General features: G+C 42.4%; 1 protein-coding gene across 1 annotated transcript in view; it reads right to left on the reverse strand.

Annotated features, from left to right (window-relative positions):
- The window catches only part of LOC142503331 (sushi, von Willebrand factor type A, EGF and pentraxin domain-containing protein 1-like), a 52,606-nt gene that overhangs the window by 20,733 nt on the left and 7,529 nt on the right, over positions 1–24,344 (reverse strand). The window contains exons 13-22 of the mRNA XM_075615483.1: positions 23,935–24,120; positions 23,391–23,567; positions 22,841–23,026; positions 22,421–22,540; positions 21,918–21,945; positions 21,556–21,628; positions 20,952–21,086; positions 15,415–15,459; positions 5,527–5,611; positions 3,886–4,272 (exon numbers count right to left, since the gene is read on the reverse strand). Of these exons, the coding sequence (XP_075471598.1) occupies positions 3,886–4,272; positions 5,527–5,611; positions 15,415–15,459; positions 20,952–21,086; positions 21,556–21,628; positions 21,918–21,945; positions 22,421–22,540; positions 22,841–23,026; positions 23,391–23,567; positions 23,935–24,120 (1,422 nt within the window). The remainder of the gene's footprint in view (positions 1–3,885; positions 4,273–5,526; positions 5,612–15,414; positions 15,460–20,951; positions 21,087–21,555; positions 21,629–21,917; positions 21,946–22,420; positions 22,541–22,840; positions 23,027–23,390; positions 23,568–23,934; positions 24,121–24,344) is intronic.

Consider the following 24,344-nt stretch of genomic DNA (forward strand, 5'->3'; position numbering starts at 1 on the left):
TATAGTAGTACTCATACTCCCAGAAACCCAGTCTACTTGTTTTTAGTACTACTCATACTCCCAGAAACCCAGTCTACTTGTTTTTTAGTACTACTCATACTCCGAGTAACCCAGTCTACTTGTTTTTAGTACTTCTCATACTCCCAGTAACCCAGTATACTTGTTGTTAGTACTACTCATACTCCCAGTAACCCAGTATACTTGTTGTTAGTACTACTCATACTCCCAGTAACCCAGTATACTTGTTGTTAGTACTACTCATACTCCCAGTAACCAAGTATACTTGTTGTTAGTACTACTCATACTCCCAGTAACCCAGTATACTTGTTGTTAGTACTACTCATACTCCCAGTAACCCAGTATACTTGTTGTTAGTACTACTCATACTGCCAGTAACCCAGTATACTTGTTGTTAGTACTACTCATACTCCCAGAAACCCAGTCTACTTGTTATTAGTACTACTCATACTCCCAGTAACCCAGTCTACTTGTTGTTAGTACTACTCATACTCCTAGTAACCCAGTGTACTTGTTGTCAGTACTACTGATACTCCCAGTAACCCAGTATACTTGTTGTTAGTACTACTCATACTCCCAGAAACCCAGTCTACTTGTTATTAGTACTACTCATACTCCCAGTAACCCAGTCTACTTGTTGTTAGTACTACTCATACTCCTAGTAACCCAGTGTACTTGTTGTCAGTACTACTGATACTCCCAGTAACCCAGTATACTTGTTGTTAGTACTACTCATACTCCCAGAAACCCAGTCTACTTGTTATTAGTACTACTCATACTCCCAGTAACCCAGTCTACTTGTTGTTAGTACTACTCATACTCCTAGTAACCCAGTGTACTTGTTGTCAGTACTACTGATACTCCCAGTAACCCAGTATACTTGATTTTGCTCCAAGATTCCAACAGTACAACCAGTAATGTAAATAGGGGGCACATTTCCACAGTATTCTTTTCTATTCCAGACTTCTACAACCTTGGTAAAATAAATGGTAACTTGAGATACTGATCAGCTATTTTTCTTTTTACACTTAGTTTGATCAGAGCTGTGCCCAATCAAAAATCTCCATTCCTAAGTACTATTATCTTGATACTCGAGGTGTCTAAAGCACGTGTAGATAAATAGAGGACTCCGGTTGGCTCAGGCTGTTGTCGCGCTACACTGTCTCCAAACGCAACTGCTATATTTAGTAAGTGGTGCTAAGCCCTTAGACACGTTACCATAATATGTCTTACGGCTTTGTGAATATGGGTGTTCCTTAGAGTGTTCCGTTCTGCTACATCTTACATTTTAATGTGATAAATATTTTGGACCTGATTTGGCCATAAAGTGCCCTAAAACTTAGCAGTGTTTGGTAAATGTGACCCTTTGTCTTTTTCCCTGATTTATAAGAACTTAGTAAGGACTGGCATCTATTGCTTATGCTGTGTAAGAGAACGGGAGGGGCTGGCACCCGGGGGCCCCAGTAGAAACTCTAGTCTGCGGCCCAGGAAAGCTGTCGGAGGCTCAGAGAGAGAGTCAGTCCTATTTTAGTTGAGTACCCATTGATTTACTTATACAGTATAACTCATAAAACACCCTTTCATACACCATGTGGAGAAATACTGTACCTGTGAACACTCTCTCTCTCTCTGTTTCTCCTGTCCTACTCTGCATGCTGTTACGCCACAGCATTTCTTGCAGCTGCCTCATGGTTGCCTTTGGAGAGCACACTGTACCACCAATCCTTTCCAACGCGTTTTGCAATCTCCCTCCAATATGGGATACTTCCTGACTATTCGGCTTCGGTGCTGCCAGCACCCACACTGAAGCTCTGACGATCATCTTGTTCCCTGGCAATCCTTTCCTCCTTTCCGCCGACACTGATTCTACAGGGCCATCTTGTTCCCTGGCAATCCTTTCCTCCTTTCCGCCGACACTGATTCTACAGGGCCATCTTGATTACTGGCTGTGAGGATTTGCCGTTCTGGTGCTTCTGTCTCCTTAACCCTTGCTCACCCATATGACTCCCATGGCATGCAGGAGTGGCAACCTAGCAGGGGTACTTACGCGCGGCACACAAGTGCTGCGTGGGTCCCGTCGGCCTCTTCTGTCTCTGGTAGCAGGGCGCGCTCCCGTTCCTCCGGCCTAGATGCGTGGCACGTGCGCGGTGCCAACGTGATGCGCGGGTTGCGTGCGGCGTGGGTTGCGTGCGGCGCGTGCGCACACTAATACGGACGCAATTGGCTGGGCAATAGGACGCACCTGCCTGATCCAGCAGCCTATCAGGAGCCGCAGCCCCACTTCCTGGTTGCCTCCCATTGGTGGGAGGTCCTTTAAATACCTTGTCAGAACTCTCCTTCCTTGCAGAGCATAACTCCTGTTTGTGTGACGCTGTACCTCACTACCTTGTTCCTGTCTGCCTTATCTTGCTGCCTGACCCTGCCTGGAACTTACCTTGTGATATTCTCCTACGCTGACCCTGGATTGGATAAGACGACTCTACTCTCTCATGCACTGACCCTGGCCTTGGATTACAACGATAAAAATATCGCGTGTGAGCACATTCATGTCTCACACAGGTGAGCAACCCTGCTTTTCCCCATACAATGCAGCCAGGGATTCTGGGTAATGACATGCAAATGAGCACACAGTTCAAAAGAGAATGCAAACACATGTAGGGTGAATATGATACCTTCTAATGGCTAACTGATGTTATTAGATGATAGCGGGCTTTCCCTAATACTAGGGGCCTACTTTAGAATACAATAGAAGTTGAAACATTATGAGAACCGGATGCAGGAAGGTAGAGGTGTAAGAGTGAATCTGTTATCTAGGTGTCAAATGTGTATCAGAGCTGGTATCATCTTTATCTCACACTTGCTTGTAATATCTTATGAGAAACAGTTTATATTTTGCCGGCTTACACTGTACCACCCAGCACAAGAGTGAAATGAAAGTACTCTGAGCAGAGTTCAAGGTAAAAGGCCGTGTTTACTAAGCGATGCTATTCCATAAAACAGCTTATGACCCTGGAAGATGCAAGATAAATTAGCAGGCCGTAAGGTTTCTTATGGATTAGCACCACTCTGTAAATATGGGCCAATGGGTCTATATGTGAACGTAAACAAAGTCTGTGCCAAGTTCAGACAGCAGGTTTGTCAGATGTAAGAAATGTGTTAATCACGTTTCTTACTGTTAAAGAATTGTTGGCAAGGGAGGTTTGTGCCACCTCAGACCTTGCTGAGTTTTTGACATAGAAAGAAGAAGACAAAATGGTTCACAGAGACACAAAATATTGAACATCTCAAGCTGATGTGTGCATCATTTAAGTTTTCCCAAGGTACTTCTATTGACCCAAATACCTTGGTATTCTGATACTAAGAAGTGTAACAGGAAAATTGCTCTTTGCATTCATTTTGCTCCAAATTTGCCTTAATACATAGAGGCTACTGCAACCATTTAATAGTATAGTACAACATATTTTGCAATCAGCCCTGTTATACAGTACATGCTATTGGAGATGGTTGACAAGACTTAGGGGGTTATTAACCAAAGATTCTGGTCAGCAAAATTGGTGCATACCTACAAACTCTACAGAACCAGATTTACTGTATCAAAGAACAAATATATCATTTCTATTAATGGGACTTTTTTTTTACATCTGGGGCCTGTATCTCAATTAGTTTTGCAGCCAAGAGACTTGGATACACTCCTTAGTTTCTGGAGTGCAGTTCTCCCCGTGCAGTCCCACCTAGCAGCAAAGACATTAACAAAGTTTCAGAAACTTCAAATGCTTAAAAGCAAAGGGGGTTGAGAAAGACTCCCAGAAAATGTGATACCTGTGCCATGTCAATGCAGTGACCTGGTGGTTGTGAAAACATTCTTACCTGTGTAACATAGGGCTCTTTTCTTTTTTGTGCAAGCGTCATCATTCCACTTCCCTGTATCCTTCTGGCGTTGGATATATATCTCTACACAATCTTCTGTGTTCCTTTTATTATTTGGTTCTCCCTCCCCCCAGTTTTCTGCTTCTGCCGTCAGTATCTTGTTGGTCCCCACCCAAGTCCATACCCCATGGATTTTTCTTATCCCTATCCAGTAATAGGACGGGCTTCTTGGGATTGTTTCTTCGAGATGTTCAATCTCTCTTTTGTTCTGTATGGCCACAAGGTCGGTGTAATGGCTCTGGCAGAATATGCGAGCCTGCTCATACGGCATGGGCTCTGTAGAGAAGTGGTATGTCCAGCAGTGGACACCGGACAACTTCAAAGTATCTGAAAGGGACACAGACAAAAGAGTGAATGTAGCCCTGGCTGATGTTGTAGTTACTAAGAGATGCTATTTGATAAGGCGCTTGCTCTTGCCATAATACACCTGACAGACCATTCAAGTGATTGGTCCATAAGGTGTCTTCTGAAATAGCACCACTTAGTAAACACGGGCCTTACAGTATGCCTAAACTTGGCCTTACTCCTATCCAGACGCTAAACAGATAAATACAATCTTCTAACTGGTGTTTCACTCATCCAAATACTATTTTAGTGTATGTATAGGAGTAACGCCACAGTAAGGCTACGCTTATAGTGCCGACAACCGCAACGTCAGGCTGCGGTCACTGGAAAAATCAAATTGAGATGACTTGCAGCGATCGCGACCAAGTCGTCGCTCCGTCACGCTTACTATAAGCGCTCGAGGTGGCGGAAATGCATTTGATTTGACGCGACGTCGCGTCACTGTTGCCGGCACTATAAGCGCAGCCTTAGTCATAATTTAAATAACATAGCGTTATGTCTCTCTCTCTTCAATTCAGCAAATGCCCTATTTCGCAGGCCTGGATAGGATAACGCCAAAGACTCGGATGACGTCAGTTTCTTGGAATGTAACACAATGTTATGCCACAATAACGTGACGTGAAGCCAACAGTAACCTCATGCGATGAGTCCCGATTTAACAGAGTTTTGTGGACATGGCCCTTGGTTATAAAGGCATGCTGACTGGTTGTATTTTTTAAAATTATTATTATTGTTACTATCATAAATTGCCAACATTTCCTGCGGCACAGTACTATGGGGTGTATAGATGTAACAATAAGAGGACAGCATTAACATACACTGGCACTGTAGATAAGTTTGGAACTGAAAAACGGCCGCACAAATCATGATTGAATGAAGCCGCAATCCCATCCGGGGAGCATTTATATTTACAGTAAATTGACAGTAAGATGCAACCGTATTCCCTAAGAATAATCATTATTTGACTATTTGTTTCCCATTCAAACATTCGCAAAGTTGGTGTGGCCATTATTATAATCCATCTCTGAATCTTCTCCGGGCTTAGTAACACAGGAATGGGAGAGAGCAAAAAGATGCCAGTGATAGGGTTAAAGAGAAGGGAACCAATCATTTAAAGGTAAACCGGGAAACATATGTTTTGCAGTTGCGCAGGGGGGTGGAGGTTGCAGTCTAACTATTTAGAGTGACTTTTAGGCGAGTGACTTAAAAAATGGCAAATACTGGAGAATGACTTACCATTATAAAGAATGAGGAGGGCGAATAATCTAAGGGTCCTCTGGAAAAGGGGAAGAGATTGGTACGCTCCATCGTTTTTGTGATGCTATGAAAAGAAAAAGAAGCGCAAGTTTAGTTTTATTGTGAGGTAAGAAATCAAAGTGTATGGCAGCCACATTTGCAAATGAAGGATTAATTACATACATTGTATAGCATGCCCTTTTTGTTAGCAAGGAGTCAATTTTGACATAGTCTGAAGTGGTAATTAAAGCGGATTCAATCAAAAATCCCCATGGAAATCGATGGAGATTTCTGTCCGAAAATGACCAGAATGGCTGCAATGGATTTAAGGGAGCAATCCCCCCTAACTATCCCCCATTTTTTTTACAGGATTGGAACCAGGGGGTCCTTTGCAACTGAACAGCGCTGTTTTTAGCTATGAGGGACCCCCAAGTTACTTACAGGTGAAGTTAACGATATGACTTCATTTTTTTAAAGAGGATTTACATATCTATCTAATACAGTAGAAAGCCTGATGATGTTGCCGCTTCCTATTAGCCCAAGATTTGACAGCCATTTTGTTTCCCCTGGAGGGAGGTTTAAACCTGGTAACTTCACTGATAAGCATCTCTGGGCCCTGATGCTGAAAACAGCAGTTTTTGGCACCGGGGGATGCACTGGTTCCCATCCTCTAAAATAAATAAGGAGTAAAAACAACCCAAAGCCAATAGGAACTGCTCCTTTGATATAATTTAACCGTAAATGTACTGTACCAGCTTTGAGTATTTACTTTTCTTACTTCATCATGATAAAAACATTGAGTAACCTTTGTATGTTTCTTAACTACTAAACATAGCAACAAATCATAAGATTAATGTTATCAAATGTTGTTATCGGGTTCTGTGTATCAATGCAAAATGTACTTTGCCACAATGTATCGGTCTCAGCTAGCAGGCTGTCTCAAATGCAAGACATGATTTAAACCTGATCCAGAGTGTTGGGTAGGGAGACCTAGAACCTGGTAGAGTTTTTTAAAGAGGTTAAGAATTTCATACTTCCCATTCTAATACGCGAGTCATCTAACTTCTCCTACTGCGTAATTGGACTAAAGGGCCTTGAAACAGTGACACAAGATTAAAATGTCGCTCTCTGCATTAGGTTTGCTCCAAATTTGCCTGGGCTACAGAGACTCAGTGGAGATTATTATTATTATTATTTATTTGTAAAGCACCAACATGTTCCATAGCGCAGTAAAATGGGGGTACCGAGTGACATCAAATATATAAACGGATTCACATACAAGTAAAGCCAGACAAGCGCAAACAGCGTCTGCATATAAATATATCGCACTGTATATTTTGTGTAACACTCTTTTTATGTAAGCAAGCACTGTACACTTTTTGTACTGTATATTAAATCTATAATGTGCAGGTAATAAGTACTGTCTTTTTGCTTTAATTGTACCTAGTACCTTTTTGAAGAGATTAACCGCTTTTTTCAGATACATTTTGCTACATTGGGTTCGTTGTAGTGAAGTACCGGGTACCCGGCATACCCGGCCATATTATACCTACCCGGACCCAGCCCAGGGCGCTGGAACCCGGTACCGGCTACGAAGAGGACAGCAGTTGACGGCGGAAGGAGAAAAGGCAGATATCAGCCAGCAGAGGATGACCAGGCAGGAGGAGGGAGAGAAGGACAACAGCCGGCGGCAGAGGGAGAGGAGGATGGCAGCCTGCAGAGGACAGCAGCCGGCGGCAGAGGGAGAGGAGGATGGCAGCCTCCAGAGAACAGCAGCCGGCGGCAGAGGGAAAGGAGGATGGCAGCCTCCAGAGAACAGCAGCCAGCGGCAGAGGGAGAGGAGGATGGCAGCCTGCAGAGAACAGCAGGGGCGACGGAGGGAGAGAAGGACGGCAGCCTGTAGAAAAGGACAGCAGCCGGCATTGCAGGGGAGGAGGATGGCAGCCGGTATCGGTGGAAGAAGAGGATCATGTGACCAGAGCAGGAGCGGCACAGGAGGACAGCTGGGGAGGAAGAAGTCAGAAGACTTCCGGGTCAGACCGCTGGGGCGCGCTCCCAACGCCACCGGCTGCCATCCTCCTCGCCCTCTGTCACTGCTGTCCTCTGTAGGCTGCCGTCCTCCTCTCCCTCCGCCACCGCTACTGCTGTCCCCTGCAGGCTGCCATCCTCCTCTCCCTCCACCACCGCTGCTGTCCTCTGCAGGCTGCCATCCTCCTCTCTCTCCACCACCGCTGCTGCTGTCCCCTGCAGGCTGCCATCCTCCTCTCCCTCCGCCCCTGCAATCCTCTGCAGGCTGCCATCCTCCTCTCCCTCCGCCCCTGCTATCCTCTGCAGGCTGCCATCCTCCTCTCCCTCCGCCCCTGCTATCCTCTGCAGGCTGCCATCCTCCTCTCCTTCCGCCACCGCTGCTGTCCTCTGCAGGCTGCCATCCTCCTCTCCCTCCACCACCACTGCTATCCTCTGCAGGCTGCCATCCTCCTCTCTCTCCACCACCGCTGCTGCTGTCCTCTGCAGGCTGCCATCCTCCTCTCCTTCCGCCACCGCTGCTGTCCTCTGCAGGCTGCCATCCTCCTCTCCCTCCACCGCTGCTATCCTCTGCAGGCTGCCATCCTCCTCTCCCTCCACCGCTGCTGTCCTCTGATGGCTGCCATCCTCCTCTCCCTCCACCACCGCTGCTGCTATCCTCTGCAGGCTGCCATCCTCCTCTCCCTCCACCGCTGCTGTCCTCTGCAGGCTGCCATCCTCCTCTCCCTCCACCGCTGCTATCCTCTGCAAGCTTCCATCCTCCTCTCCCTCCGCCACCGCTGCTGTCCTCTGATGGCTGACGCCCTTCTTCTCTTTCACCGCTGCCGGCTGCTGTCCTCCTCCTCTTCCTGTGCCCCCCAAATTTTGATTTTTTCCCCTGGATACCCAGTACCCATTACCCAGTGTTTTTAAGGACCCGGTACATCACTAGCTCTTTGTGTTAATTCCATCTTTTTTCTATTAAACAGGGACGAGGAATTCCTAAAGTAAGACTATAAATGATTTTTGGTGGTGACAGCATATTGAGGTGTAGTGTGACCGTTTTGGGGAGATATTGCTTAATTTGAGGGCCCTGCGGGAGAGTTAAATGAGTCAGCAGGATGGCTAGATGTTTTAACCCCTTTCACATACAGTACATAAGTCAGGTGCACACAGGTTTGGCTTTCCTGTCATATATATATATATATATTCCTTTTTGTGTCTGTCCTATTGGAAGTTGCAAATTAGCATTTAATCACAGAGGTCTCTGTATTATCACATTTGTGAGAGGAAACCAACCATTTAAAATGTTTAGGGCCATATGAACTAAGTGGTGCAATGTCTTATGGCACCAACCCCTCCATTGTGACTTAGCTACTCTTCATAAACATAAGACCAAAAGTCTGAAAAGTTACAAGAGGATCATTTTTTGACAATGCTATATTAAAATGTTTAATGCAAAAGCAGGGGTTGTATGGGGTTTTTAAAAAGTAGTGGTACTGTGTCTCATTAAAAAGAAAAGGCTACATTTAATCAACATGGAGGCAATGCCTTTTTGCACCCATTTGGGTAGAAATGTATATTAAAAAGGTAACCTATTTATGTAAAAAGTGTAACTGTAAGTATGTAAATAAAACAATAGTGGTACGGTACTCTTGATGATGAAACAAAAGCATTAGGTACTACTTAGTACCAACACACTCCTAGCATAGTGTAAAAGTGACAATATTAAAGATGAGAGCGATTATATATTGATGCTGGTAGAGGTGGGGGAGGAATGGAATTTTCTGTGTCGTGGAAGTTGCAGACATCAAAGATCTTGCAAAACCGAAGCATTAGTCGTGCAAATAGTACGGTGGTTTACCTATCAGACTGAGGATGTTAAAAGTTAAAAGGCTTCTTAGTAAAGACCTGACCGTTTTTTTTTGTTACTGTAAGAAAAATAACTGAAAGATTGCCCGATTGGAAGCCATCTCACTATCATATGTGCATCTCTTAACACAACTCCTCCTTCTACTACACAACTGACACAAACAGAAGAACAACATAACACAAACAGAAGCAAAATAGAAGCCAAGTTCAATGTTGATGCAAAGTCATTATTTTATCGCAATTCACGCTGAAATGTGCCAGGCAGTGTCTACGTATTAATCTAAGTTGTTGACCACACTCTGTCTCAAGATGAAATAACACTCACAATTCCTACGCAGTGGGATGACGCACCCTCTCTCTCATCCTTTACTACATATGATACATGAAGTGTGACCACACTTAACGGAACAAGCACCTTCCCGTACAGAGAGGCTGTTTTGACTCCACACTGGCCAATTTGGGATTTGTTCCCTTATATTTATCTGAGTTGTGTCATTTTCGGGCATGTCTGCACCTGCCTGTGATGAGATGAGGGATTTATGGAGCCAATGAGAGGAGTAACATTTGCATATTGGAGATGTGTGACTTGCCTTCGTTTTGTTGGCGGGTTTCTCCGACGCGCAACATGCCCCGAGTTCTACAACACTATAAATACGTTGTGTATGGAAGAAAATGCTAGGGGTTTTACTTAAATGCAAAAAAAGCCCTTTGCGCGCGCATTAGCCATACTGACATCTAAGGGGTAGTGTAATGGTGGTACATAGGTTGCATGAAAATGATAGAATGCTAGTTGGAGGAAAATATTATTGTGACAGGCAGGGTAGTGTGCACAACTACACGTGACAATATATACAATCTTGGAACTGTTTCACACAAAATGACAGGTTGGTTGGAGAAACGGTCATGGAGTTGGGTGGCAGTATTGGGAGAGGGGGAGGAGGGTAGGAGCGTTAAGGGGGGATGCGTCATCCAGCTCCAAACGATTGCGCCGCAACTCTGCACCAGGAATCTCCCGGGACGCCTGGAGGTCCAGTGCTAGCAGTAATAGCAACGGAGTGCAATCGGAGACACCAGAAGGAAAAGTTCTAGGACAGCCTGCTAATGCCTGTTATTAGCATTTATTTGTGAGTGTAAACTTTTCATCCTACCTTTTCTAATACATTGACTGTACATACGTAACTACACCATTGGGGGTCCTTCTGTATGCGCTCTTGTTCTAGATCTAATAGTTTTACATACCTGCTTCAGCGCACACAAACCTGACGATACAGATTGCCCAATGCCTCTCTTAGGGAGGATTCAGGACGCTCCAATAAAGGTATTAAGTCAATGTTCCATAACTCTGACCGAGATCTGATACCCATTATCAGAGCTGCGTGAATCCTGCCGTTAGGGCCTGATATGTAAAACACCTACATTTTTGTACACTAGGAAACTTGTGTTCACTTGATGCTGGAGAGTTACATGTCTTTTTTCCGGTGTTGGTGTAATGTTTCGACACAATTCCTTATGTTGAGGTAATATCCAGTAATAAGTGATGCAACTTTACTACAACAATTGACACCAAGCTGATGACCTCTTAACTCCTGAAAAGAAAAAGCATTAGAAACCATGTGCAAGTCACTTCATCTACCTGTGTCTCAGATAAAAATGGTAGGGGGGTCTATGTATCAAGTATCATGCAAAACTGGGGCATTTTCATCCTGCCCCTTGTATTAAAGTATTTTGTCCCGGTTTTGTCCTGTCCGCCCCAGCATGCACCTTGGGAGGCGTCAGTAGAAGGCGTTGGAGAGGAGTTACATGGTGCACAGATTATAATGAGATGTATCCCATTCTGTGTGACTGCGACATTCTTTTCCCCTTTTATTTGCCCCCAAAACGCCTCCATATCTGAGGTGATGTACGAAACTGTTCCTACATACTGAACGCTGCAGCTCTGCAGAGTCGTGCTTCACAATACACTTTTCTCTACATTGATACGTACACCCCAGACAGTTCTTCAAACAGAAGCTAATGTACTATACACAGGATGTTCCAAAGGAAAACTCAGGGAGAATGATAATTAATAATTGTTTGTTCTTGTATAGCGCTGCTAGTTTTTATGTAGCGCTTTACAGAGACATTTTGCAGGCACAGGTCCCTGCCCCGTGGAGCTTACAATCTATTTTTTTGGTGCCTGAGGCACAGGGAGATAAGGTGACTTGCCAAGGTCACAAGTGCCAGAGTCAGTGTCCTTACTCACTGAGCCACTGCTTCAGCCCAGGAGAACGAATAAAGACATCGGATCTATGTGGGTTATTTATCATTATAACTGACTCCCAGCAACAAAAAACAGGGGCAAAAAAAATCATATTTATTACGAAAAACAGTCCATTGAAACAATAGGATTTTCGAATGATAAATCTGGTGCTGTGTTTTTGCACTAATTCTGCCCTTGATTTGCAGCCGGGAAACTTTGATAAATGAAATGAGGCAAAATTGATGCAATTTGGGGGCAAAACAATTGCACCATATGTATAAAAAGTAATCCTATTATGTATAAAGTTATGTACCCTGAGGGGTTATTTATCAAATCCTCCAGGCGGAGAAAACTGGTGCAAAAGAAACAGCATCAGAATTATTCAGGAAAAACATCCCCATTGAAACCAATAGGATTTTTCATGATTGCATATATGTGTATATATTTATTTATATAGCACCAACAATGTGGGCACGTTTTACAAAGGAGACGAAACAATACAGGGAAATATAATACAACAGTTGCAATATCAGACAATAGGAAAGGAAATTCCTACCCCAGAGATCTGGCAATCTAAGTGCTATGTTAAGAGACTTACAGAGACGTGGCAATGAAAGGGGGGGGGACACCAGACTTTATGAAAATAAAAAAGATTGTATTCCAAGTTGTCAACGCTTCAGTGTAATTACAAAACCTTCTTCAGGAAGAACCTTCAATTGCCATGTGTATAGATGTCAGCAGGAGCGACTTCTGCAGAACTCAGCACCCAGCGGATTTATGTCAGTACAGGCACTTCCTGACCACTATGGTTGGTAAGTGCGACTGTTAGTGTGGGGGGCAGTAGTCTTGCGTGCAGGCTATTGTAATATTCCATTTAGAAGGTGCGTTTTTAGGTTTGACTTAAAGGTGGGGAGAGAGGGTTTTTGGCATAGACTGAGTTTGAGAGGGTCTCACGAGTAAAGAGCAAAAAGGTTTAAGGTGAGAGAGCCATAGAGATGGAAGGGGTGGAAAGGAGACAGTTATGGGTAGAGCACAGGAGGCGAGCAGGGATATAACAATAAACGGGGCTGATATGCAGGTACTGATAGTTTTTGGTCTATGTATGAAGGCAATTTGGATGTAAAACCGGGGAATGTTCACCCTGCGCCCATGTATCAAAGCACTTTGCTCTAATTTCTCCCCATCCGCCGGGTCAGTAGGAGGAGCTGGGGAGGAGTTGCATGTTGCACAGATTAAATGAGATGTATCACATTCTGCGTCTCTGTTCGCCACTATTTTTGCCAAAAACAAATACTCCACATCTGAAGCGGCGTATGTGCAACATTCTGTATCGGATGTAAGAAGCAATTCTCACATACAGTATGCTGCAACTCTGCTCCAAACAACAGAGCAGTGCGTGTAACACACACTTTTCTCTATATTGATACATACACCCCATTGCCCCTGTAATGCTATTGTTCTGCTTTGGTTTTGCCCTAGTTTTGCAGAAAGGAGACCTTAGTCAAAAACTTGTATTTGTAATTTTCTTTATAAAGCACTGCAACACTATATATAAGCATAAACACACAATATCCCAGCAAGCTCAAGAACCCCCAAACCCACCACATCATTTACAAAGCGTATATATTGTGTCAAACAGGAGAGCTACTGAGCGTGGCCAGATGTATACAACAGAAGACAAAAATACCCAATGCTACATCCAATGTGACAAAATACATACTGCAATACTTCAGTGCTGATATTCTCATGAGTAACGGTCATTTAGTTAAACCCTTTGGCCAAAACATGATAAGCCTGCAGCCACGTCACGGCATACCCAATTGCAGGTCCTAACACTACCTGATAAAATCCTCATGTACCTCTCTGTGAGGGAAGATAACCACATTGGGTCTGTCATAACAGGACATGCTGGGATATTTTGTGTTTATTGATATTGATTTGCAACTGGCAACAGTTGTTTGGAGGTCAGTGCACGCCCCCTCCCCCCCCCTCCCCCCCCAGGGTTTAAGCTCGCCCGGCCCACTTTCCAATTTGCAGTTTTTTTGTTTCATGTTCCTGGTTCCATGCACCATGGTAACCGTTAGACTGCATTGGGCTTTGCGGAGTTCCATTTTAACCTCCCGGATATTTAATATTTCAAACGCCTATAGTTACATAGTTACATAGTAGATGAGGTTGAAAAAAGACGTACGTCCATCAAGTTCAACCAATGCTAAATTTAGACAACAGATACTTTATCCTATATTTAAACTTACTTATTGATCCAGAGAAAGGCAAACAAAAAACCCCATTAAGGGGAAAAATTAATTTCTTCCTAACTCCAAGAATTGGCAATCGGATTAATCCCTGGATCAACATCCTTCCCATGTATACTTATTTGGTATATCCCTGTATACCTTTCCCATCTAAAAAGATGTCCAACCTTTTTTTGAACAAATCTATTGTATCTGCCATCACAGTCTCCATGGGTAATGAATTCCACATTTTAACTGCCCTTACTGTAAAGAACCCTTTCCTTTGTTGCTGGTGAAATCTCCTTTCCTCCAACCTTAAGGGATGGCCCGAGTCCTTTGTACTGCCCGTGGGATGAATAGTTCTTTTGAAAGCTCCTTGTATTGTCCCTGAATATATTTGAATATAGTTATCATATCCCCTCTTAGACGCCTCTTTTCTAATGTAAATAAATCTACTTTAGCTAGCCTCTCCTCATAAGTTAGAATGTCCATCCCCTTTATTAATTTGGTGGCTCTTCTCTGCACTCTCTCTAGTTCCATAATGTCTTTTCTTAGGATTGGTGCCCAAAATGGTACTCCATATTCAAGGTGTGGTCTTACTAATGCTTTGTAAAGGGGCATAATTATGTTTACTTCTCTTCCATCCATTGCCCGTTTGATGCAAGATAAGATCTTGTTTGCCTTTGCAGCTACTGCATGACATTGGGCACTATTGCTAAGCCTGCTGTCTACAAGCATTCCTAAATCCTTCTCCATCAAGGATTCCCCCAATATATCTCCATTTAATTTGTAAGTCGCCTTTTTATTCTTGCATCCCAAATGCATAACCTTACATTTATCTGTATTAAACCTCATCTGCCATTTACCTGCCCAAGTTTCCAGTCTCTCCAAGTCATTCTGAAGAGAAATTTCATCCTGCTCTGATTCTATTACCTTACACAATTTAGTATCATCAGCAAAGATGGAGACTTTGCTCTCGATCCCAACCTCAAGGTCATTAATAAACGAGTTAAAAAGCAGGGGTCCCAGTACCGATTATACAGTACCTTCTGAACAAAGCATCACATTTTTAACCCAACCAGTGTTGGAAAGGGAAAAAAGAGACTTCTTTAAGTGTAAAATTGTCGATCAGCACAAAGCGCGATCACGTTTGCCAAAAGACGAGATTTTTGTCTTTTGGCGCGATGGCAACGCCACGGCGGCGGTTCAGCCAATGAGGGCAAACCAGCCGCGTGACATCATGGCCAGGCCCCCTACATGCTTCTCCCCCCCCCCCCAGGCCCGATCCCCTGCTCTTCTCTGGATGCGCAACCACAGACCACAGATCGCGGCTGAAACTGTTGCACGCACCGCCAGGCGCTCCGCCGGGGACGTGCACGCAGTGACTGGGGCTGTGGCCTAAGGAGGTTATCCATTGAGCTCCAATAGTGCCGATCAGGACACTATCAGAGGGAAACTCTAATTGAAGTCAATGGAAGTGTTTTAAATGCCCGAATCTCACTATCACAGTGAAATGAACAAACAAAAAAACGAACATACCAACATCTTGCTGCTGTATCGCCTGGTCAGGCTCTGGTTCGTTTTCTATACACTCGGTACTCAGTGCTCTTCGTTGCATACGATCTAATCAGATTTCCTGCAGGCTGCATACAGCACAGTGAGTTATTAAAACACCTCCCCTGTTTTGACAGGTGTTGCCCAATAATAGAGGAACTATTGCAGTGACGTGCTTTTTTTTCTTCATTTAAATAAAAAAAACTTGCCTGAACCAGGATCTTCTGTATGGTCACCCAACCTCCGGAGACCCCCAGCGCCTGAGATATTTGTAGTTTTTTTGTGCCAGTAGACAAAGGCGCGGGAAACGGCTGGAGTGCTGCTTTAACCTGCGATTTTCATTTAAAGGTTTTCATAATCCTTAGTCAAGGGTGTCAAAAAAGTGGAGTGAATCAGAATATAATTAGAAAGAAGACAAGAATAAAACTCTTAGGTTTGCAAAAATGAGCGAAGAATGAGATTAAGATCATGGTTCTCACCATAAAACAAAACATTGTACAAAGAGGAATTTAAAAAGTGTTGGCATTAGAAATCAGGATCGCTGCTAATTCCAATAAAGATACCTATAATATCTGCACTCTATACCTAGAATAGTGTGCCTATAATATCTGCACTCTATACCTAGAATAGTGTGCCTATTATATCTGCACTCTATACCTAGAATAGTGTGCCTATAATATCTGCACTCTATACCTAGAATAGTGTGCCTATAATATCTGCACTCTATACCTAGAATAGTGTGCCTATAATATCTGCACTCTATACCTAGAATAGTGTGCCTATTATATCTGCACTCTATACCTAGAATAGTGTGCCTATAATATCTGCACTCTATACCTAGAATAGTGTGCCTATAATATCTGCACTCTATACCTAGAATAGTGTGCCTATAATATCTGCACTCTATACCTAGAATAGTGTGTCTATAATATCTGCACTCTATACCTAGAATAGTGTGCCTATAATATCTGCACTCTATACCTAGAATAGTGTGTCTATAATATCTGCACTCTATACCTAGAATAGTGTGCCTATAATATATGCACTCTATACCTAGAATAGTGTGTCTATAATATCTGCACTCTATACCTAGAATAGTGTGTCTATAATATCTGCACTCTATACCTAGAATAGTGTGTCTATAATATCTGCACTCTATACCTAGAATAGTGTGTCTATAATATCTGCACTCTATACCTAGAATAGTGTGTCTATAATATCTGCACTCTATACCTAGAATAGTGTGTCTATAATATCTGCGCTCTATACATAGAATAGTGTGTCTATAATATCTGCGCTCTATACCTAGAATAGTGTGTCTATAATATCTGCACTCTATACCTAGAATAGTGTGCCTATAATATCTGCGCTCTATACCTAGAATAGTGTGTCTATAATATCTGCACTCTATACCTAGAATAGTGTGTCTAAATTAAGACTTCACTTTTAATTTCCATATAAGGCCTCATTAATAATAATAATAATGATATCATGTTCTTGTACTGCACTGCTAGTTTTTATGTAGCGCTTTAATATATATTGTAGAAAAGACACAAATCACCAACGTTTCGGACCCACAACCCTGAGGAAGGTCCTGTTTGTGGGTCCGAAACGTTGGTGATTTGTGTCTTTTCTACCAATATATATTCTACAAATCTTAACCTGAGTGCTGTCTGCTGATCCCCGTGCGAACGGTATCGTATGTTTTACCTACTTATTATGGGACATGCACCTACCCTATTGTGCTTCATTGGAGTGCCAGCTGTTCATCTTTCTATATACAGTATATATATGTTCTTCATTATTAGGTGATACCTTTTTTATTTGGGCTAACAATTTATATATATATTAGTGTCAAAAGGAGTGCTACTGAGCGTGGCCAAATGTATACAACAAAAGACAGGAAAGCCCAATGCCACATCCAATGTGACAAAAATACACAGTGAAATACTGTACTTATATATTCTCTTGAAAAGACTAGTTAATCTCTTTAGTTAAACCCTTTGGCCAAAGCGTTATAAGCCTGCAAGGCACATCAAGGCATGACCAGTGAGCAGGTCCTAACACTACCAGATTAAAATTCTCATTTACCTCTTTTTGGAGGTAGAATGAGCACATTGGGTCTTGCCAAACACAGGAACATGAAAAAGACCTGCTAACTTAGAAGGGGAGGGGTGAGCTTAAACCCCAGGGTAGGGGCCACTAACCTGCAAACAACAGATAACAGCTGAAAATTAAGGTTAATAAATACACAAAATCCCAGCACCAAGAAGGACTTTTTTCTTAAACCGAGAGGAGGAAGTGTTGCTGCTGATATCCTCTTCTCCCTCTACCACTTGCCCTCTTAACTTCATTCCCTCCTTTATATCTCCTCAAACAGGATATTTTCAGCTCCTCCATCCACTCTGGAACCTTTCCCTCCTCCTTCAAGCACGCAACAGTTATACCCTTACTCGAAAACAACAAGCTTGATCCTACCTGTCTCTCTAATTATCGCCCTGTATCCCTCCTGCCTTTTACCTCTAAACTTCTTGAACTCCTTGTGTTCTCTCGCTTGCTTCATTTTCTTACCTCCTATTCTCTCCTATATCCTCTACAATCTGGCTTCCGCACTGCTCACTCCAACAAAACATTCCTCACCAAAATAACTAATGACTTCCATGCTGCCAAACACAAAGGTTTACACTCTGCTCATATTACTTGACCTCTCTGCAGCCTTTGATACAGTACCGTGGACCACCCTCTTCTCCTTCGCTTTCTCCATACTCTTGGTATCCGTAACAGAGCTCTTTCTTGGATTTCCTCCCTCATCCTACAGTACTTTCAGTGTCTCATTTGCTAAAACCTCCTCCTACTCTGTCCATCTCTCTGTGGGCATACTACAGGGGTCTATCCTGGGACCTCTCCTCTTTTCTCTTTACACACTCTAGCTGACTTTATCACATCTCTAGGGTGCAAATATCACCGCTATGTTGCTGACACACCTTACACCTGCTGTACAGACCAAAGTCTCTGAATGTCTCTCCACTATATCATCCTGGATTGCCCTTCCTCAACTCAAACTTAACATGTTAAAGACGAAGCTCCTCATACGTCCTCTCAAGCTTTAAGGCTATATACTCCTCTGCCCCTCCTTGCAACTCAGCCCTAATTTCTCACTATACACTTGCCTGACTCTTGTGTTCTGCTTAAGGATGTCGTCGGTGTGATGGTAGTGGCAATGTAGCCAGAATATTAAAGGTTAAGTCCAACCATTGCCCCTACCAGTCAAGATGGATGCCAAGTTTCTGGCATAGTATCCCATATGATTCTGGCCAAAATGGCTGACCTGTATGTTTTCTAAATGACCTGTTGCAGTTTAGTTCCACCATGTACAATATAAGATGCAAATGTATTCAAATTACTCCTTTGTGTGCTGAATGGGTACTTCACCTGGCCAGCCAGCACACAAAGTAATTTGGACCTGCTATATAAATATGGGTGAAGTGCTTAGGACATTGTATGAGTGGGGTGGGGTTTTGACTCAGGTCTGGGGACCTGTGACTCTAAGAGCAGGACCATTGCTCAGCCAAGACTCTGAGGCATCTATCTCCACAGGAGGTATCCGGCTGAAACTGGAACCTGATGCCTGCGTCTTAACCCCCAACTGACTCAGACCCCAGTGGTCAGTTTGAATTTCCCACTTAAACCCACTCCTGTGGGCTGTCCTAAAGCACTGTCAACTCCCACGGACCTGATTGGCCCATCACGGGCGAGTCCTCACTCTGATTGGCCGACGTTGCATCCATGCCCTGATTGGCTGGCATCTGTGCTCTGATTAGTTGGCACCTTGTCTTCTATGCTATCCTATAGAGATGGGCAATGTATGTAAAGAGCTGCCGCTTTCAGCTCCACAGTTCATCCTGACTTTGGGTAGTTGGTGTATCTCCGATGTTTTTGCTGGAGACACCTAAAACGAGGCATCCTTGTGGTATTGAGGGACCAGAACCCTGCGGAGACTGGAAGCTGAACTACTGAAGTGGTGCCCAGCACCTCGCTAGGTACGATTTCCCCCTAACCCCTGTTTTGGTGAGTTTGTGCTTTAATTGTGTATCATGTTGTGCCTGTTCACTTTGGTCAAAATAAACTTGCTTTATTTAACTCCTTTGTTCTGTCTGGTACTTGCGATCCTGGTGTAATTGCCCACTTTTGTATCTAAAGCCTCCTCCATCTAAAACCTCTCTCACTTACTGCCTCACACCTCTGTGGTCATCTCCCCTCAATATCTGACAAGCCCCATCTCTCTCCACCTTAAAGGCCTATCTTAAACACATCTCTTTAATGATGCATTTGGGTAATTAGATTGTAAGCTCTTCGGGGCAGGGACTCCTTTTCCTAATGTTGCATTTATGTTGCAGCGCTTATTCCTTTTATGTTACGTGTATTATTGCTCTGAGGAGCTATGTACATGGATGGCGCGATATATAAATAAAGATATACATACATACATGTTTAAATTGGACATTTAATTCATGAACGATATTACATAGCTTTAATTATCATACAATTCATATTTTACCAAATAAATAAATTAAATATATTAAATATATTTACAGTATCCAGTACTGTCTGCAATAACAATATTATGTTAAAAACAAAACAAACAAAACCAATGCTTTGCATGAAAGCGGCTTATACTGAGGCTTGTTGAAGGAGATAACATATTTAATATTTTGGTGCTGTTGTGACCGCAGAGCATTACACCTACGTTGCAGATATACCAGAGGAGTTAACCCCTTGAGTGTCAAAGGGCCAGCAACGCATTGTTTGGCAATGTGTTTCGGGTCTTTCTGCACTCAAGGGGTTAAAGAATACAGCGCGTGTTTACCCTGTTTTTCCCGGTGTAACTGAACTATTGGGATGACCCTACATTTCTTTTAATTAAAACATCAAATTCACTGAGGTAAATATTTCCCGCATAGTATTTATGAGTCTGTTGCTGAGCGATGCAGGTTCGTCCTCTAGAAAACAGCTTCGAAACAGAATAATGGTAATATAGATATTAAAAAAAATAAACTAATATTTTATGGCACAATAATGTATATGATTAAAAATAAATAGTGTACATAAATACATAGACAAATATGAAACTATACTACAAAGTGCAACTTGAAAGATTGTATCCCATGGGGATGAAATTATTTTGTATGCTGTTATAAACAGGCACTTAGTCTGGCATTTGTATGCATTGTATCTGTGCATACAACCACAGAGTTAAATGTTAACCCTTTTGAAAATTGCACATGTGCATACAAATATATTCTGGCTGGGATAAAATGCTGCTATGTTGTTAGAAACACTAATACATCCCACGTTAAGTGATCACGCTGAAAGTCTCTAATCCATATATGAAATGTTAATTTTGTTTTGAATAACTAAACTTACACCATGGATTTGGAATTTGGAATCGAATTGTTCTCAAGGGAATTAGAAAAGGTTTTTTTTTTGGAGCCTGTATTGCATTTCTTGCTGCATGGTTGTACAGCAAGGGAGATTTCATAACACAGCTTGTTTAATCTAAATTCATATATGACTCGGAGATCTGTTGCGTGAGGATCCTTCGCAAGAGGTTGCAAGATAAAGTCATTTTTGAGCCACTGAAGATGACTTGTGGACATCTACAGCAGAGGAAGAAAAGTCTCAACTTGTCTTCATGCCACTGCTAATTGCTTGCCCGTGATGATGAGGCCTGCATATGGATTCCATATCGTGTTCCGTATTACCGTCTGCAGCCAAATCTAGTTGCCATTGGTGGTAAACATTCTAGAATCCATGAGATGTTTTAATATATTCAAGGGAACTCCCCCATCTTCTGTAATAAAAAAAAAAACAAATACAGAAAATCAAGACATGGAACAGCAACCCATAGCAAAGTTAATGCATTGTTATCTGAGATTTGCTCATACTGAATAGCAGTGTAATTTAAAGCTATTAAACATATCTTAAATAAGGAATCAGCAATTAAACATATGATAAAACTCTTGTGTTACAGAGTATTTGCCCCCTTTTTTTTGGCAAACTCTGATATGTGGAATTGGGGCTTTAACCATCCAGTCATAAAGAGGTTGAAGATGTAAAATTCCTTACTTCATTCTGCGTGCTGAGGGCATGGTCCTCGATGTTCTGATACACACCGGCTGCTTCCAGGTTTTCGCAACTACTGTAAAACACAAACAGGAATCTTGATAAACCTCTGTCCTTTAGTATCTGAGATCCAAAGAATAGAGCAGAACTGGCCAACTCCAGTCCTGAAGAGCCACAGGTTTTAAGGATATACCTAATTCAGCCCAGATGGCTCAGTCAGAGGCTCAGTCAACGACTGAGTCACCTGTGCTGAAGCAGGGATATCCTTAAAATATGACCTGTTGTTGGCTCTTGTGGACTGGAGTTGGCCACCCCTGGAATGCAACAATGCAATTGAATGAAGCGCAAAGAGGACATCGGCTTACCTTGAAGTTGAGGGACTAAATTTCTTTGCTGTAAGGAAAAAACAGAGACTGATGTTAGAGGACTTCAGAAAGAATCGTACAAGAATAACAAGCTGCGAGTTAATTAATCATCCATGATACACTGGGAGACAAACATTAATGGCCAGAGAGTGACTATTCAATACTCCTGTGAAGTCATTTGGCTCCAGTCAAATGAATGGGACTAAATTCTACTCTAATATGGGGAAGGTTAGCTTTGTAATGTATTCAATAGGGGCCTAAAAAGTGTCTCAAGATATCAATGTCTATTTGTCAAAGTCTGCTGGAGGCTAAGCTGGAGAAACACTGATGCAAAAAAACAGCACCTGATTCATCAGGAAACAGGGTTACCGAAAGCAATAGAATTTTTTTTGTGCATAAATCTGGTGCTGCTTACTTGCACCAGTTGTCTCTTAGCTTAGTAGCCATAAATAAACCCCATTGTTTGGACGGAGCTATCTAACTCCATATTTACAAGGTCCTACCTGTTTTCCGAAGACGCTTTACAAGCCAGATCACAAGGGAGGCTGTTGACAAGGCAGAAGCTGCAGTGACTACAACCCCAACTGTTACATTGGTCAGGGAATCATCTGGTCCTTTTGGAGCTGGGACAATGAGAAGAAAAAGCCCTATTAGATGTCATCAGAATGGATGGTTGGTTTGGGTGGGATTCAGACTACAAAAAGGTTCTAACACAAATCCTCAATTCTACTTAAAGTGATTTTCTACGAAACTTTTACTGTGTTTGTGTCATTTTGTGCCAGAGTTAAGAGGAAGTAATCTCCAGGTTAATTAGGACCATTGTGGGATTGGCATACTGTATATCAGCTGAGATAAGGAAGGCTACACTGGAGTATTAGTGCTGATCCTACAGTAATTAAGTCAGTGAAACACAAGGTTTTTACCTTCGCACGTTGGAAGAGGACCACTCCATTTTCCGGCACCGTCACACTCCAGAGTGCTTGATCCATTTAAGAGCAAATCACCCTCACAGTTGAATTTGCACAGTGAGCCATATTTAAAGTCTCCCAGAGGATGAGAGCAATTCATTTTACCCATTTCTGGAATAAGGAGAGCTTCACATTCCAAAGCTGCAAAGATAAAAAATAATAATAGCAAGGAGAATTAGTTGCATTTAGAATAGGTTAATATCAGTTTCAAAACTAAATACTAGACAGGTTTTATTCAATCTCTCTTGTAGCTTAGGCACGCCCAAGTCTTGGCTACAAAAGAGCCCTCCTTAAAACAACTTTTTGTAACTCCAAGTTTCTCTAAGTGCAGTAGATGATAGATATTTAATTAAGTCTTTAGACTAGCGGTTCCGAATTGTAGGTAATTCAAAATCAAATATGGTCACTCTAGCAGTCAACATCAAAGACTGAATTAGAGCGTTTTTCCAATGGTCTTAAATCTTTAATTAACCAAATGATTACACATACAAAGTGTAACAGCTACCTTCACATGTAGGTGCAGATGTAGTCCACTCTCCAGATGATAAACATTGAAGATCTGATGATCCAATCAAACGGTACCCTTCCGCACACGTAAATGAACATTTGGAATTATAATACGATGCTCCTTGGCACCCCACCTGTCCATTTTCTGGAGCCTTCAAAGACACACACGCTACGGCTGGAAAATAAATGGAAACAATGGTATAAGCAGAAATAATTGGACTTTCATCAAGCTGTAAAAGGTGATAGGTATAACGGTTTAAGTGATTTCTTTCTATTTAGCAATTGGTTTAAAGAATAATAACCGAGAACAGTTGACACAATGATACACTGATCAAATATAAAGTGACGATATTCCATCTCTAAAAAAGTTGTCATTCAGGATATTTTAAATTAGTGTGTTTATGAGCTGGAACCAGATGGTATAGTCCACTACTGTATTTTGGTACATGGAAGTCATAGTGAATTAGTGAAGGAATGTGAAATACTGTATATGACAAATGATCAAGTACATATAGGTGTTATTATTGATAGATTGACAATACCTTGACATGCTGGCACCTCAGAGCTCCACGTCCCAGATGTGGAACACTGCAGGGACTGTGAGCCAGTCAATAGGAAACCTTCATTGCAGTTGAATGAACAGTTGGAGTTGTACTGAAATATTCCAAACTCATCTTTGCAATCCATGGAAGCATGTTCAGGGGCTGTTACAGGGGGACAGGCCACGGCTAGAAGGAAAATAAGGACATGTTAACTTGTACTAATTAAAAGGAATGAGCTGAAGGTTTTATGTCCAGTACATTTCTTTTACTTTATGTAATCTGGCTAATCACCTGTCTAATCAAGTCTTGTTTTTAAGAAACAACGGTATCAGGAGTCCTTATCTTCACATTTTGGGGTATTTTCTGTTCACTGACCAGGAGCGACACAAAGTAGTGAGGGAGACCTAGGG

This window comes from Ascaphus truei, chromosome 10 (genome assembly GCF_040206685.1).
Source record: "Ascaphus truei isolate aAscTru1 chromosome 10, aAscTru1.hap1, whole genome shotgun sequence".
NCBI lineage: Eukaryota > Metazoa > Chordata > Amphibia > Anura > Ascaphidae > Ascaphus > Ascaphus truei.